The following is a 13,392-nucleotide window of genomic DNA, read 5'->3' on the forward strand; positions in this document are numbered from 1 at the left end:
GGAACCCTGATCTTTAGCTTACATCCCCTTTTATAGTCAACATAACAAAGAAATCTGAAAGAGGAAAGTTGATTGGACAGGATAATAGCATGCATGTTTATTAAAATGAGGTCTGACATCTGAAGGGGCATAAATTGTAAGGAGAAAGGCTGATTAGAGCTCACAAAATAGATAAGCCAGAGCCCAATTTATATTAACAAACTTTTTCTTACCTGGAGCTAGTCTCCAGCTTGTTTATCAGTTTAGGAATGTTAAAAACTAATAAATCCGAACATCATTTTTAAAAAAGAGAAAATAAATCAGATTAAAATACAAAGTAACTATGTTAGCTAACAAATTACCCATGTAATTTGCCCCTCACTATGTATGGATTTTTTTTTAAATTGGAAATCAAAGCAACAGCTAAACAAAGATGATACAGCTATTAGGCAAGGAAAAATAACTTTTATCAATGCTTATGAGTTACAAATGAATAATTAGCCTCACCTATAACTTCTTTAACTAATATAGGTTGTGGATGCATCCGGGGCTCACTGGGGCCTGCAGCATTTACTGCTTTTACTCGGACAAAGATTTTTGATCCAGTTGGAAGATCAGTGATGGTGAATTTTGTTTTATCTGTTAGATCTTTATTGGCCACAATCCATTGTTCCGCTAAAGTGGAATAAAAACAGAAAAAGACAAGGAGAAAGAAAAACATTCAGAATTATATAGAAAGACAGATAATATACAGTTCAATATTTTTTAAAAAAAATTGCTTTTAAAGTCTATACTGGATATGTTATGGAATTTTGCACATTTCTGGTCAAGTCATTAGCTCCTATTATGGTGCAACTAGAAGAAACAAACGTAACTAGCCTGCAAAGAAGATTCAATAAGAGACAGACAGGCACAGACAGACAGACAGTCAAGACATAAGAATTTTAATCCTGAAGGCCAGCCCGTCAATATTATGATGCTCTCTTTTTAAGATAAATGTTAATATGCAAGCAACATGATAATTGACAGTTGGAAAAATGCATTTCCACGTGGAATCTATCCAAATTCTGGATCTTAATGATTTCCTGATTTTTTTTAAAAAAGAAGAGCTTTTCATATCAATATATTTTCACTCTGTATCATAGTTTTCTATATTCAGAAAGAAAGCTTTGCTGATTGGTCAACAATCTATGCCTCCCCCTGCCCCTGTTTTGACAATATTTTCTTTCAACAAAATGCCAAAACTCCAAAATATCCTGAAAATCTTTGAGTACTCTGAGCAAGCAGAGTAATCTAATTTAATCCTAGTGTAAATATGTTGTGTGTTAATGTAACCCCTGCAGAAAATGCTCCAGTATGTATCTTGGGAAACTTCCAGCAAGTAAATATTCCCCAATTTTCAAATGTTATTTTGCTATTATCAGCAGTATTAAGTTTAGAAGACTGCATGAAAACTGAATTAATTTATCTGAACAATGCATAAACAGCTTATTTTTATGTGATGCAAACTGTGATTTTATGATAACTTTATTTAAAAAAAATGAAATATAAAAGCTAACAGAAACTAATATTTAGAACAAAGAACGAAAAAAGAAAGAAAAACTAAAGAAGAAACTATAAGAAATATTTTCTTTTTAGCAAATATAAGTATAAATCTCTTATTCTATTATTACAATATGATTTTAATTTTTCTCTGTAATTATTATTTTTTATTACCATCCAACTATGGCTTTTATCTTAATACAGACAACCAATTTTACTGACATGGACAACAGAAATATAAGGACAACATACATCTCTTATACAGACAAAAACATTTTCAAAGGCCTTAATTAGCAATGTTATTTAAAATGTTCTTTTGATACCAAAGGTACATTCTATGGTAAAATAAAAAAGAAGTAGCATTCAATGCTGTTTAAATAATATCTTCGTGCAGAAAAAAGGCTCATGCTATAAGAAACCTTTTGTGCTTTTGTACCTGGGCTATTGGGTCTGAACCTCTGCACCAGGATTTCTCAGATGTGTGGACCTCAATTTTTAAGAATTTGCCAGCCAATTTCTGGAGAAGTTCTGACACATTCAAATTCTATTTCAACTTTCTTACTTTTTCTTTTCTACTTACAAAATAATAATAGCAAACAACCTTGGGAAGGACTCAATAGATGGATAAAAATTCCAGATCCAGTCTAAATATCTGGCTGGCAATGTGACCAACCATAATACTGATGCATCTCATAGAGATACTATACAGGTGTGAGCTGAAAAAACAGTTGTGTATATTAAAATAGAAATTCAGCTCCTTGACTATTTCCCAGGTTTTCCAAATTCCATTGATTTTATTGGAATCTATCTGCCTATCCATCGATCTCTATTGCTCTTTCAGTAAGAATGTTTAAATATATTGCATACATTACCCTCCGGATTATGACTTGCCTCCAGAAAGTCAGCATTACATATTTCCGTTGGTAGACCTTATTTGGGATTCATTTTTATTATTAACTCAGAGACATCCATTTTCAGACAAGCATAATATAGTTAGTGTTCTATTAGTAAGTACACACATATTGCACCGTGAAGAGGAACTTGTGATGATCACAGAGTTGACAAAACAGTAAAACCAAGTATGCATTTATGTGGGGCACCAACAACTCCTTTAGGATAAAACATTGCCTGTCTTTTCACCCCCCAGTGTTTCAGCTCCAACCACTGATCAAAGGAAAATGGTACAATGAAAAGAGGCGAGAAAGAAGGGAAGAAAAAGCTTGATGCTGAACACTCACAGGGTTTGGATGTCTTCTCTTCCGTCTGCCCTGGGCCCCCGGCTGTGTCCTCACTAATATTTTGCTCTGAACCAGAGTCAGAGGAACCTAAATGATTTGGAAAGCACAGGTGGGGATTTACAGTCATAGGCAGAAGTGCCTTTTGGACTGGTATAGCCGAGCATCCACAGAATCAGAATCAGAATCAGAAACCAAGACAATTGAGAAATGTGAAAAAAAAAAGAGATAAGCAAGAGGCATCCATTCAGAAAAAGAGATTTAAGAGGAAGAGAAAATTAAAGCATGTTCCAGGATAAGCAAGAGGAAACTGAAAGAAGAAGAAAGATATACGTGGAGGGATATACAGGTTTAAGATGGTTGGCAAGACTACTGGCATGTCTATCGTTGAAATCCGTTGGTTATCAGAAACTTCGGGTCTGCCAATACTCCTTGCTGGATAGTTGGTATCTGCAGCTCTCTGGCTTTTGCATCCTGTACTTTGCACTGAATGTATGGAGGATAGGTGTGCCTTGAAACATCATATTCAGGATCTGGACAATTAGCTCTGGGGCATATCATGAATCTGTCAACCACAGAGTTGGTACATTGATCTCAACAGAATCCATGCTTCTGTTAGTGATTCCTTGTAGCATATAAGAAAACAATATTTTACCCTATCCTGATTTTTGGATTGAATCAGATGATTGTGTGCCAGTTTTTCCACCGAGTGATAGGTTTAGAGGAAGTATCATATAAATACATTTCAAAAATAAATGGAAGACAAATATGGGGATCTCATAATGATAATGTTGTTCACTAGCTGAAGAACACTTCTGAGTAACATCTAACTCTAAATTTACAAAAATAAGTTTATTTTTACTCCATCTATTTTTCATTGTTGTTAATCTGTGACAAAACCCCACAAAACAGGAGAAAAGAGTAAGTTTGCTCCTTTTATTTTCAGTTCTTAAAAACCTTTCATTCTATTCTTGTAATGTAAATACTGTTGTCTGATCCTTTGAAGCTATTTATTTACATAGGTCTATTTAGAATATAGTACTGTTATAGTACTGTTTCCAATGAAAGAGTATATTTTATTAACTTTTAAACTGTCATGACGTTTGTCCATGTTTCTATGGTTGGTTTTGTATATTTGAAAAGATTTTTTAAAAATAAATTTTGCCTTTGATTAAAGTAGTTCTACTAATACCCCATTTGAGGGGAACAGGCAAGCAAGAGAGAGAAGCAGAGAAAGGAGAGATTGGTTGATAGAATAAATAAGTATAAGCAAGAAAAGGTAGAACTGAAGAAATGGAGTTGAAAGATTGACAGTTAAAGAAAAAGATTGCTGAAGATCCAGGTAAGAGATTAAGTTTTATAGAGACATTAGTGGAAAGAAAAAGTACTGCAGGAAAGAAAATGAAGAATACAGAAATCCAGATACTAAAAAAGACATACAAAAGAAACAATGCATAACAAGAGATATAGCAAAGTAAGCAAAAAGTATTATTTAACCTTCTAGATTGTTCTGTTCTAAAACATTACAATATATACATGAGTAACATAATTTTTGTGTCTGTGTATTTGCATGCATACATATACACAGGCAGTATAAATGTAGCATGTATAATTTCTATACCAATGTGCAAAAGTATAGAATATATAGACTGTATACCAAATTTGTTTGTAAAATATATCACTATTGTATTTAATTCAAGGTGGGTCATGTCAAAATGGCAGATACAATCTACATTTGAGATATGTCCTCAGTGTTCAAGCTCTTTTGTTTCTTGATGTACCCACTTAGCTTACTAAAATAGAAATAGCAATGTATGTTGACATTCATAAAAATCCAACATGGTTATCTTTAGTATAATCAGTGGCACAAATCATCCACAGCCAGATGTTTTCACTGATTCAACAGTTGAGAAGCTGTATAGAACAGAACAATACACAGCTTACTAGTTACTTAAGAACTTCTGTGGGGAATTCAACACAAATTTGAAATGGACTTTTTTTGTTCACTTTGGAGAAGCTTTATATTTTACATACTTTGACCTACAGGTATAAGTAAAATCAAAGCTGTTGCTCAATAGAAAAAAATGGGTATATTTTATCTTTTGCATGAAATATGATTAGGACTTACTTCCTTCAAAGCAATACTCTATGACATAACCATCTAAACCTGCAGCTCCAATCTGATCTGGTGGTCGCCACTTCATGGTAACTGTAGTATCAGTGACAGAGTCAACTGCCAGACAAGTAGGAGGACTTGTGACAGCTAAAAACAACAAAAGAGAGTATTGACACTAGCCTAACAAAATATACACAATCTCTTGTAGGTCACTAAACAATTTTCATGCTCATTATATTAGTTAGCAAAGAATTTTACAGCATCCCCAAGGTCATGTGATTAAAATTCAGACACTTGGCAACTGGATTATATTAATGATGGTAGCACTGCCCTTGGGTCATGTGATCACCTTTTGTGACTTTGTCAAAAGCCAGGTTTATTTAACAACCAGGTTACTAACTTATCAACTGCAATGATTCACTTAACAACCATTGCAAGAAAAGTCGTAAAAGGGGACTAAACCCATTTAACAAGCATGTGAAAGACTTTCAGTGTCGCATTATTAATCTTAATAATTTTTTTGCATTTGGAAAATACAGATGATAATACCAGCTTCTTATCTGTACAATTCTCTTGTTTTCATTAGGTGATATTTAGAACCATTGAGCTCATCCTCTGCAGTCCTTAACACAAACAATTGAAAAATCTGATCTCTCAAAAGAAATACCATCTTAAAATCATCAAAACACAGAGAAGAGGAATGAAATGGCAGTGTCAGTGGAATAAGGATTAGAATGGGGATGGCTGTTAAAATAAAATGAAGAATATAGACAAAAGTTAGCAAAAGAACAACTATTAACCTTAGGAATGGTAAATCGGGTGCTATTGAGAAGGATGCAGGAGTCTAGACCACTGTTTTTAAACCATGGTGACTTTAAGATGTGTGGGCTTCAAGTCCCAGAATTTTCTCTCAGCCAGCAAGTCTGGGAAATGAAGTCCATGCATCATAACACTTCTGAGGTTGAGAAACAGCGAACATATGACCCTACACAGCTCTGTAATATCTTCTGATGAAAAATATGTGTTAATTAAAAATGAAGCTGCAGCCAATATTGAATCATCAATAATAATAATGTTTACCATTGGTCAACTTCACCAACTTTATTGGTGAAGGTATTTCTTTCTGATGGTATTCCAGTATGTCAGACCAGACCAAAACAAAAGAAAGCATCAGGACTGCAACATCAAGTGAGAAAGATTAATTTGTTTTCCTGCTTCCTATTTCTACAGAACTCTAAAGTTTTCTCTGAAATGGAATGAAATTAACTATCTTTCTTCCTGGATTTTATGACAATGATTATCTCCTTTATTTTTAATTAATTTCCAGGCTGCTACAGTACTGTATTGCAAATAAAACCATTCAATAAAAGTTTTGAATGATTAAATACATAGATATGATTTACTTACCTAGAGGCACAAAAGGTTTTGATGGCATGCTTGGTTTGGAGGTCCCAATGGCATTGACTGCGAACACACGCACTTCATAGGCAACTCCCTCAATCATCTTTTTGGGCTCAAAAGTTGTTTCTTTAATAAGATCAAAATTTAATCTCATCCATCTGGAGCTTTGCTTCTTTTTCCTTTCAATATAGTATCCTAAATAAACATATGCATAAACATAAAACTATTAGTTGTGGGCTCAGAATTTCTAAAAAGAACAAATGCAACTGACCTATTTCAGGATTTAATCCAGGGGTGTCAAACTCAAGGCCTGGGGGCCAGATCTGGGGGTGATTAGATGTGGCATGTGGAGCTGGCTTCCCTGGAAACAGCGAGGGAGTGCCACAGGACTGGTGCAGTGCCTCTGCCTGTGAAAATGGAGCTCGGGAGGGCCACAGGACTGGTGCAGGAGGCTAGAAACGGAACTTGTGAGGTCTGTACACAGTCTTTCCGAGCTCCATCTCCACTGGCAAAGGGTTGCAGGAGGCTGTTGCAGCTGGAAATGGAGCTCAGGAGCCTGTTTTCATTGATAAGGCACTCTACCACAGGTGCCCCCGACACGAGTGACATGGAGCTGGCCATGCCCACCCTGGCTACATCCCTTCAGCTCCTTGAGGTCAAATACAACCCTAATGCAGCCCTCAATGAAATCGAGTTTGACACCTCTGATCTAATAAGAGTCCATCAGACCAGAAGTTTAGTGCTTTCAAAAGACCTATTTCACTTTGTCACCTCCATGCCATTTAAATAATAATAATAATAATAATAATAATAATAATAATAATAATAATAATAATAATAATAATAATAACAACAACAACAACAACAACTTACACATTTCCTTGAGCAAAAACTCTCAGTTGAAACCCTTCTACTTATGAATATTGTATACTTCTATTTCAAAGAACCACCAAATAATTCTACAAAATCATTAAAATACCAGTTTCAATGAGTGGGTCCACACACCTAAGAGAGGAGATCCGCCATCATAGGCTGGAGGTTCCCAGGTCATAATACACCAGTCTTCTCCTATCTCAGTCACATTGGGTGCCTCTGGGGCATCAGGAATATCTGTTGCAATTAGAAGTTTTAAGTTTTATTGGAAAAGCAAATATTTTTGTTCATCTCAGATAACATTACTTATAGCTATATTGGAGCAAATATCCAGACTCACTTTAAAAAAATCCAAAGTCACTTACATTATGGAATTAACCACAAATAAGCTAAATCCTATTGGTTTCAATAGATTGGATTGAAGACATATTTAGTTGGGATTTCACATCAAGTTTTCATTAAACAGATAATGTTTAATGAAATGTTACAAATGTTATAATCGAAATCAGTGTTTTTCAACTCAGCAACTTAAAAATGTATGGATTTCAACTCCCAGAATTCTCCAGCCAGAAATTCTGGGAGTTAAAGTCCAACAACTTAAAATTGCTGAGGTTTCCAGGATGAAATCTCTACTGAATTAGAAAGAAATTCATTTGGGGAAAAATCACTTAGAGTCCTATTTTAACTCACAGCTATTGAAAAGCTAAAGCCACACCATTTAAAATGATTGAAAATATACTCTTTTGCAGAATTCTAAGTCATTAGGTCAATTTTCATGCTGGTTGGGACTTATAGGAGTTTGCAGTCACAACACTTATGGAGGGCATCAGCTTGGAAAAGGCTGAAATAGGAAGAGCATTGGTGCTACTTCAGTATAAAAGCCATGCATAGCATTGACATACCAACTACTTTTATATTGATGACGGCGGAGTCTTCTCCAGCTTCATTCTTCAGCATGATTCTGTAAGGACCTGAGTCATCTTTTTCAGCTGAATCAATCACCAAACAACTACTGTCTGGATAATTCTCTCCCCGTATTCTGGATGCAGAATCCATGATCCACTGTCAATCATTTTGCAAAAGGTAGGGGGTAGGGGGAGAAAAATAGTTTAAAGGTGGTGGCGGTTAGAAATCACCAGAGGATCGACAATCAGAATTGAATTAGGATAAATCATATGGAAGCTGCACAAATGTAGTAAGGAATTTGTCAGATATCCCATGGACTCATTCTTGATACCTCAGGGTTTGCGCTTACTTTAACAATGGTTTTTGTTTTTTTTAATTTTTAAAATCAGAATGAGAGGTTGGCAAGCCATAAAGCAAAGCGCCATGCCACCAAGTCATCTTTATGTTTAAAGACTGGCTGCAGCTTAACATGTGCCCTCAAGACTTTCTTAGCACAATTAAAAGTACATGATTGCCACTTTGTCTTGATTTGGAAGCATATCTATTTATTGGGAAAGTGTGTATGTGTGGGGGAAATCACTTGAGCTAATAAAGGAAAACTTGGGGGAGCAGCAATCTTCCCAGTTTATTTTTTGATAAATGGTTATTTTGCAAGACATATTCCACTGTGCTCAAGGCCCAGTCACAGATATTATTGAATCCCCTTGGAAAAATATTTGCATCCTTAAAATTTATCTCCCCACTCATGCATTAAGGAAGCATTGATGCTGCATGCTAATGTCTAGCAATATTTCTCACTTGTACAGGTAGTCCTCATTCAGTGACCACAATGGGACTAGCAATTCAGTCATTAAAAGAAGTGATCAATAAGTGAAACTGCAACTGTGCTTAGGATCTGACTTCAGCGTTACTTGGCTTTACAGACTTGTCAAGGTTGTAAATGCCAGGATTGGTTGCAAGATTACTTTTGCATCATGGTTATAACTGTAAAGAGTTGCTAAATGAGGCAGTTCCTAACTGAGGACTACCTACATATTCTTATGAGTGTTTTCAAAACAGTTAGGAAACAATGGTCTAGCAACTAAGAGGGATAGTAGGCAGTCTTATCTGCTGGGTATGGTAAAAACAACAACAACAGTATGCCAGTGAGGATGGTATGATTGAAGCTTTGTCTATTTTTTATCCACCATGTTGGAAGAAAAAAATCTGGTCCATTTCCAAGCTGAGAGAAAGGCGCTGGACATAAAATGGAGGCAGATTGGAAAGAAGGATTCTGTTAATTGGAATCAGAACAATAGCATGCAGTTCTGGGACAGCTGGAAAATTGGTTGAACGAGTGGGTGGATCTTTATAGGTTTCTGTGACTTTGAAGTTTGAACTGTTTTTGGGATTCTGCCTTTAAGAGTATGTTTATCCATTTCTCCTTTGGGGAAATATAATATTCTGCCTCTTAATATTCCCAAAAACATTTCCTTCTCTAGGAGCAGGGGGTGGGTGGGGGCTTCCCACAATCACTCATAAAAAAGAGATGCGAAGCCTGGATTTTTGATCACACCATCACAGCGGCCAACTTGGCTTTTTTTTACTATTGCTTTTGTAGGTGACTTAAATTCACAGAAAAAAAAATTAAAGAATGTTGATCTATTCCTAATGTTTTCCTAATTTTACTGGTTGTCCTCGACTTAATGATCCTAGTGGAGCTGCCCATCATAGTTGTAAAGCAATTCACTGTGGGACTTCTCTGATTTTATGACCTTTTTGCAATGATTGTTAAGCAAACCAATTGTTTGTTATGGGCCAATTTTGGCTGAAGTAAAAACATTGTAAAATGTGATGATGTGATCACGGGCACTGGAAACGGCGATAAATACAGGCTGCTTGCCAAGCACCCAACAAGTAGTCACATGTTGTGGAGATGTGTGTGGCCATCAGAACTTCAGAACCAGATCATAAGTACCAATTGGGAGGTCCATTGTAACTTCAGGTCACTAACCAATTGGTTGTAAGTTGAGGACTACCTGTTTGTCATCTCCCAAAGATACCAATTATCCCTTCTATCTTTTTTGGATGCCTGTGATACTTTATGAATGGTTACTAATATACCTAATTATCTGAAAGTAGATTATTAGATGTGATTGCAACTTCAGCACCTTATAACCTCTCCTAAGCTTAGTTCAGATGCATAGTACTTATTGGTAAAAGGGATTCTGAGTACTTCAGCAATAACAATAGCACTTAGAATTATATACCACTTCACAGTGCTTTACAGCCCCCTCTAAGCAGTTTACAGAGTCAGCATATTGCCCCCAACAATCTGGCTTCTCCTTTTACTGACCTCGGAAGGATAGAAGAAGGCTTGAGCTGGTAGAAATCGATCTGCCAAACTCTTGGTAATCGGCAGTCAGCAGAATTAGCCTGCAGTACTGCATTCTAACCACTATGCCACCCCTTTCATGCCATTGCTTATTTTATTACAACTTGTTTAAAAGATTGGACTTAAGATGTATTTGTTTAAATTACAATTTTACCTTCTCTCCCTTGCTCCACATAACCTTTGGTGGAGGCTCCCCAGAAACAGGAATTTCAAGACGTAATTTTGTTCCTGCGACAACTGTTACTGTGTTATTATCACCAAGGCCATCAAGGTGAATCTTAGGAGGATCTGTAAAACCAAGGTACTTAGGAAAACATCTTAAAATCTGAACGTGTGATACAAGAGACATTTCCATCTCAGAATGGAGAAACATCTTCATACATACAAAGGCAGAGTTAATATAATATTCTGAAGAAGAGTTTTGGGAGTTAAACTAACCTTCCTAGAAAAACCTAAACTAGCTCAGCTATATAGTATCAAATTTAGCAGTCACCCTCTGCCCAAAACCATTTTCCCAGGGTAACTGAATTGTCAGCTCAGCCAAAAAACATTTAGAAGGTGAGCAATGAAATATTACCAGAGAGCAAACAGACTCTGAGAAGTAGGAACATTTTGATTAACCTTGTAACAATAACTCCTCAAAAAGAAATTATGTATATGAATTGCAGCTTTTTTTGTTCTCTCAACCCCCATTGTCTTTTACAGTTCTGCTCTGTTATCTCATAGTTACACCCTAACCCCAACATTGTCTTCATTAGATACATGATGTACTATAGTCACATCATGTTGCTATTTCTAATTATGTATACACCCCGATTTGCATATAATCCTACACTTTTTGTGTTATCTCCAGCACTGCCAATAAACTAATTTATGCTTTGACATACAGTAATTGTGTCCTAGTCTCTGGTTCAAAAATATCCCTGGAAAAATGCTCATACAATATAGAGGATAGCAGAGAAACAATTTCTACATGTAAGTTTAAAAACATTTAATATATTCCTTATTATTTTTAAATCAGTTCTTCCTATGTATTGTTTCAGATATTTATTAGCAAACTAATTTGTTCAGATGCAGTAATAAAAAGCATCAATATTTTTAGTACTTTAGTGTGCTATAATCAGGACTCCCATTCCATTCCATTCATTTTCTACTCCATTTTACTCCACTCCACTCCACTTCATCCTCATCTCCACTTTCCATTCTCCATTCACTCCACTCCACTCCATTCCATTCATTTTGTACTCCATTCCATTCCATTCCATTCCACTCTACTCCACTGCACCCTCATATCCACTCTCCATTCTATTCCTTTCCTTTCCATTCTATTCATTTTCTACTCCATCCCTGTGCACTTGTCTTATTATATAAATACATGACAGAACCAAAAAAGAGAGAAACATAGGAGTTACCTATAATATGAACTTTACAAGGGATGTTGATATTGTAGGCATCTGGAACAAACATGTATTCGCCATCATCCTCCACAAGTGAGTTATTAATAATTAACCGATGGATTCTATAAAAAAAAAATCAAGATAGGAAACCAAAATAAATATTCTGATTCCTGCATGGCCAGATAAGTACATGGGGCAGAGGGCCCAATTTTGGAGAAACTGGGTGAGGGTAAATGCAAAAGGACAGCTAAACTGGAAAAATCCTCTGAGCTTGGTTATTAATCTAGAAAAAAATAATAGAGGAGACTGCATTGCACCAGCATTTACACAATTGTGTTTCTTCTATTATACCTTCACACCAGCCTGTTATTAGTTTGTGTAAAACCTATAATAGCTTGTATTGTTGTGAAAAGGTAAGGCAACTTGAAAAACTCAGCTTTTCAAAAGCTTTTGGAACTTTGGCAAATTCAGCATATCAAGCATTTCTTTTGTGTGCAAATTGCAATAATAGATAAGCTCCAAATGAGAAAAAAATGAGCTTGAAATGTATACAGGTAGTTCTTGACTTACAACTGTTCATTTAGTGACTGTTCAAAGTTACATCAAAATTGTGATCAAAATTCAGACACTTGGCAACTGGATTGTATTCATGACGGTTGTAGTGTCCCTGGGTCATGTGAGCACCTTTTGCAACCTTGTCAAGATCACAGTCAATGGGGAAGACAGGTTCATTTAACAACTGGGTTACTAACTTATCAACTGCATTGATTCATTTAACAACTGTGGCAAGAAAAGTTGCAAAATGGGGAAAAAACCCACTTAACAAATGTTTCACTTAACAACAGAAATGTTGGGTTCAATTGTGGCTGTAAGTTGAGGACTACCTGCACACATGAGGTATTGAAAAAATCTGCATAGAAACTTTATTTGAAAATTGAACCTTGAGTTCAAGAGGGAGCTATATAACATTTTGCAGAAAAAGGATGCTGGTGAAGAGTTTAATAATGCAATCCTAGGTAGGTTTAATTAGAAATAAAGCTTGGTGAGTTTAATAGTATAAATTCCCATGTAAATTTGTCTTTGTATCTGTTTATCATTATTACTGCAGCTTTTGAAAATAAATGCACTGGAGTTAAAGATGGGGGAAGAAATTAATTTAGTTCATATTTTAATTGAATGTTGGACCAATACATGAATTAACTTTCTTACAGTTGTGCAGATTTTGAGATTATTCAACCATAATTTAAAACTATTTTAATCACCTCTTCTTCATTAAAACAATCTCAAGGTGAAAAAAAAGTACTGTACAAGTATATATATTCATAAACCAATATACAAAAGTGCTAATATTGGCAATTGTTTGCAAAACATGGCTGCAGTAAGCAAAATTGCAAAGAAAATTGCACATACCTGGAGGTATGTACATCGAAGTACAGTTTTTAGGATTAATTAAAAAAAAAGACTTCTCAAGTATAATGAACTAATGAGATATTTACAAGAATGAATATCTGAACTTCATATATTTATCTACGGAGCTGCAAAATTTTCTATTATGGCAACAGAGCTTTC

General features: G+C 35.5%; 1 protein-coding gene across 28 annotated transcripts in view; it reads right to left on the minus strand.

Moving 5' to 3' along the window:
* Positions 1–13,392, minus strand: part of MYBPC1 (myosin binding protein C1) — a 95,610-nt gene that overhangs the window by 17,532 nt on the left and 64,686 nt on the right. For 21 of the 28 annotated variants that reach the window (XM_087934923.1, XM_087934921.1, XM_087934919.1 and 18 more), the window contains 8 exons: positions 11,839–11,945; positions 10,581–10,714; positions 8,049–8,208; positions 7,279–7,383; positions 6,280–6,468; positions 4,885–5,019; positions 2,760–2,846; positions 487–654 (listed from right to left, as the gene is read on the minus strand). In XM_087934923.1, coding sequence (XP_087791049.1) covers positions 487–654; positions 2,760–2,846; positions 4,885–5,019; positions 6,280–6,468; positions 7,279–7,383; positions 8,049–8,208; positions 10,581–10,714; positions 11,839–11,945 — 1,085 coding nt within the window. The remainder of the gene's footprint in view (positions 1–486; positions 655–2,759; positions 2,847–4,884; positions 5,020–6,279; positions 6,469–7,278; positions 7,384–8,048; positions 8,209–10,580; positions 10,715–11,838; positions 11,946–13,392) is intronic. The other 7 variants (XM_087934928.1, XM_087934937.1, XM_087934939.1 and 4 more) reach the window with 1 other exon arrangement.

The sequence above is a fragment of the Pseudonaja textilis genome, chromosome 5 (genome assembly GCF_049901715.1).
Source record: "Pseudonaja textilis isolate UNSWEBS1 chromosome 5, rPseTex1.2, whole genome shotgun sequence".
NCBI lineage: Eukaryota > Metazoa > Chordata > Lepidosauria > Squamata > Elapidae > Pseudonaja > Pseudonaja textilis.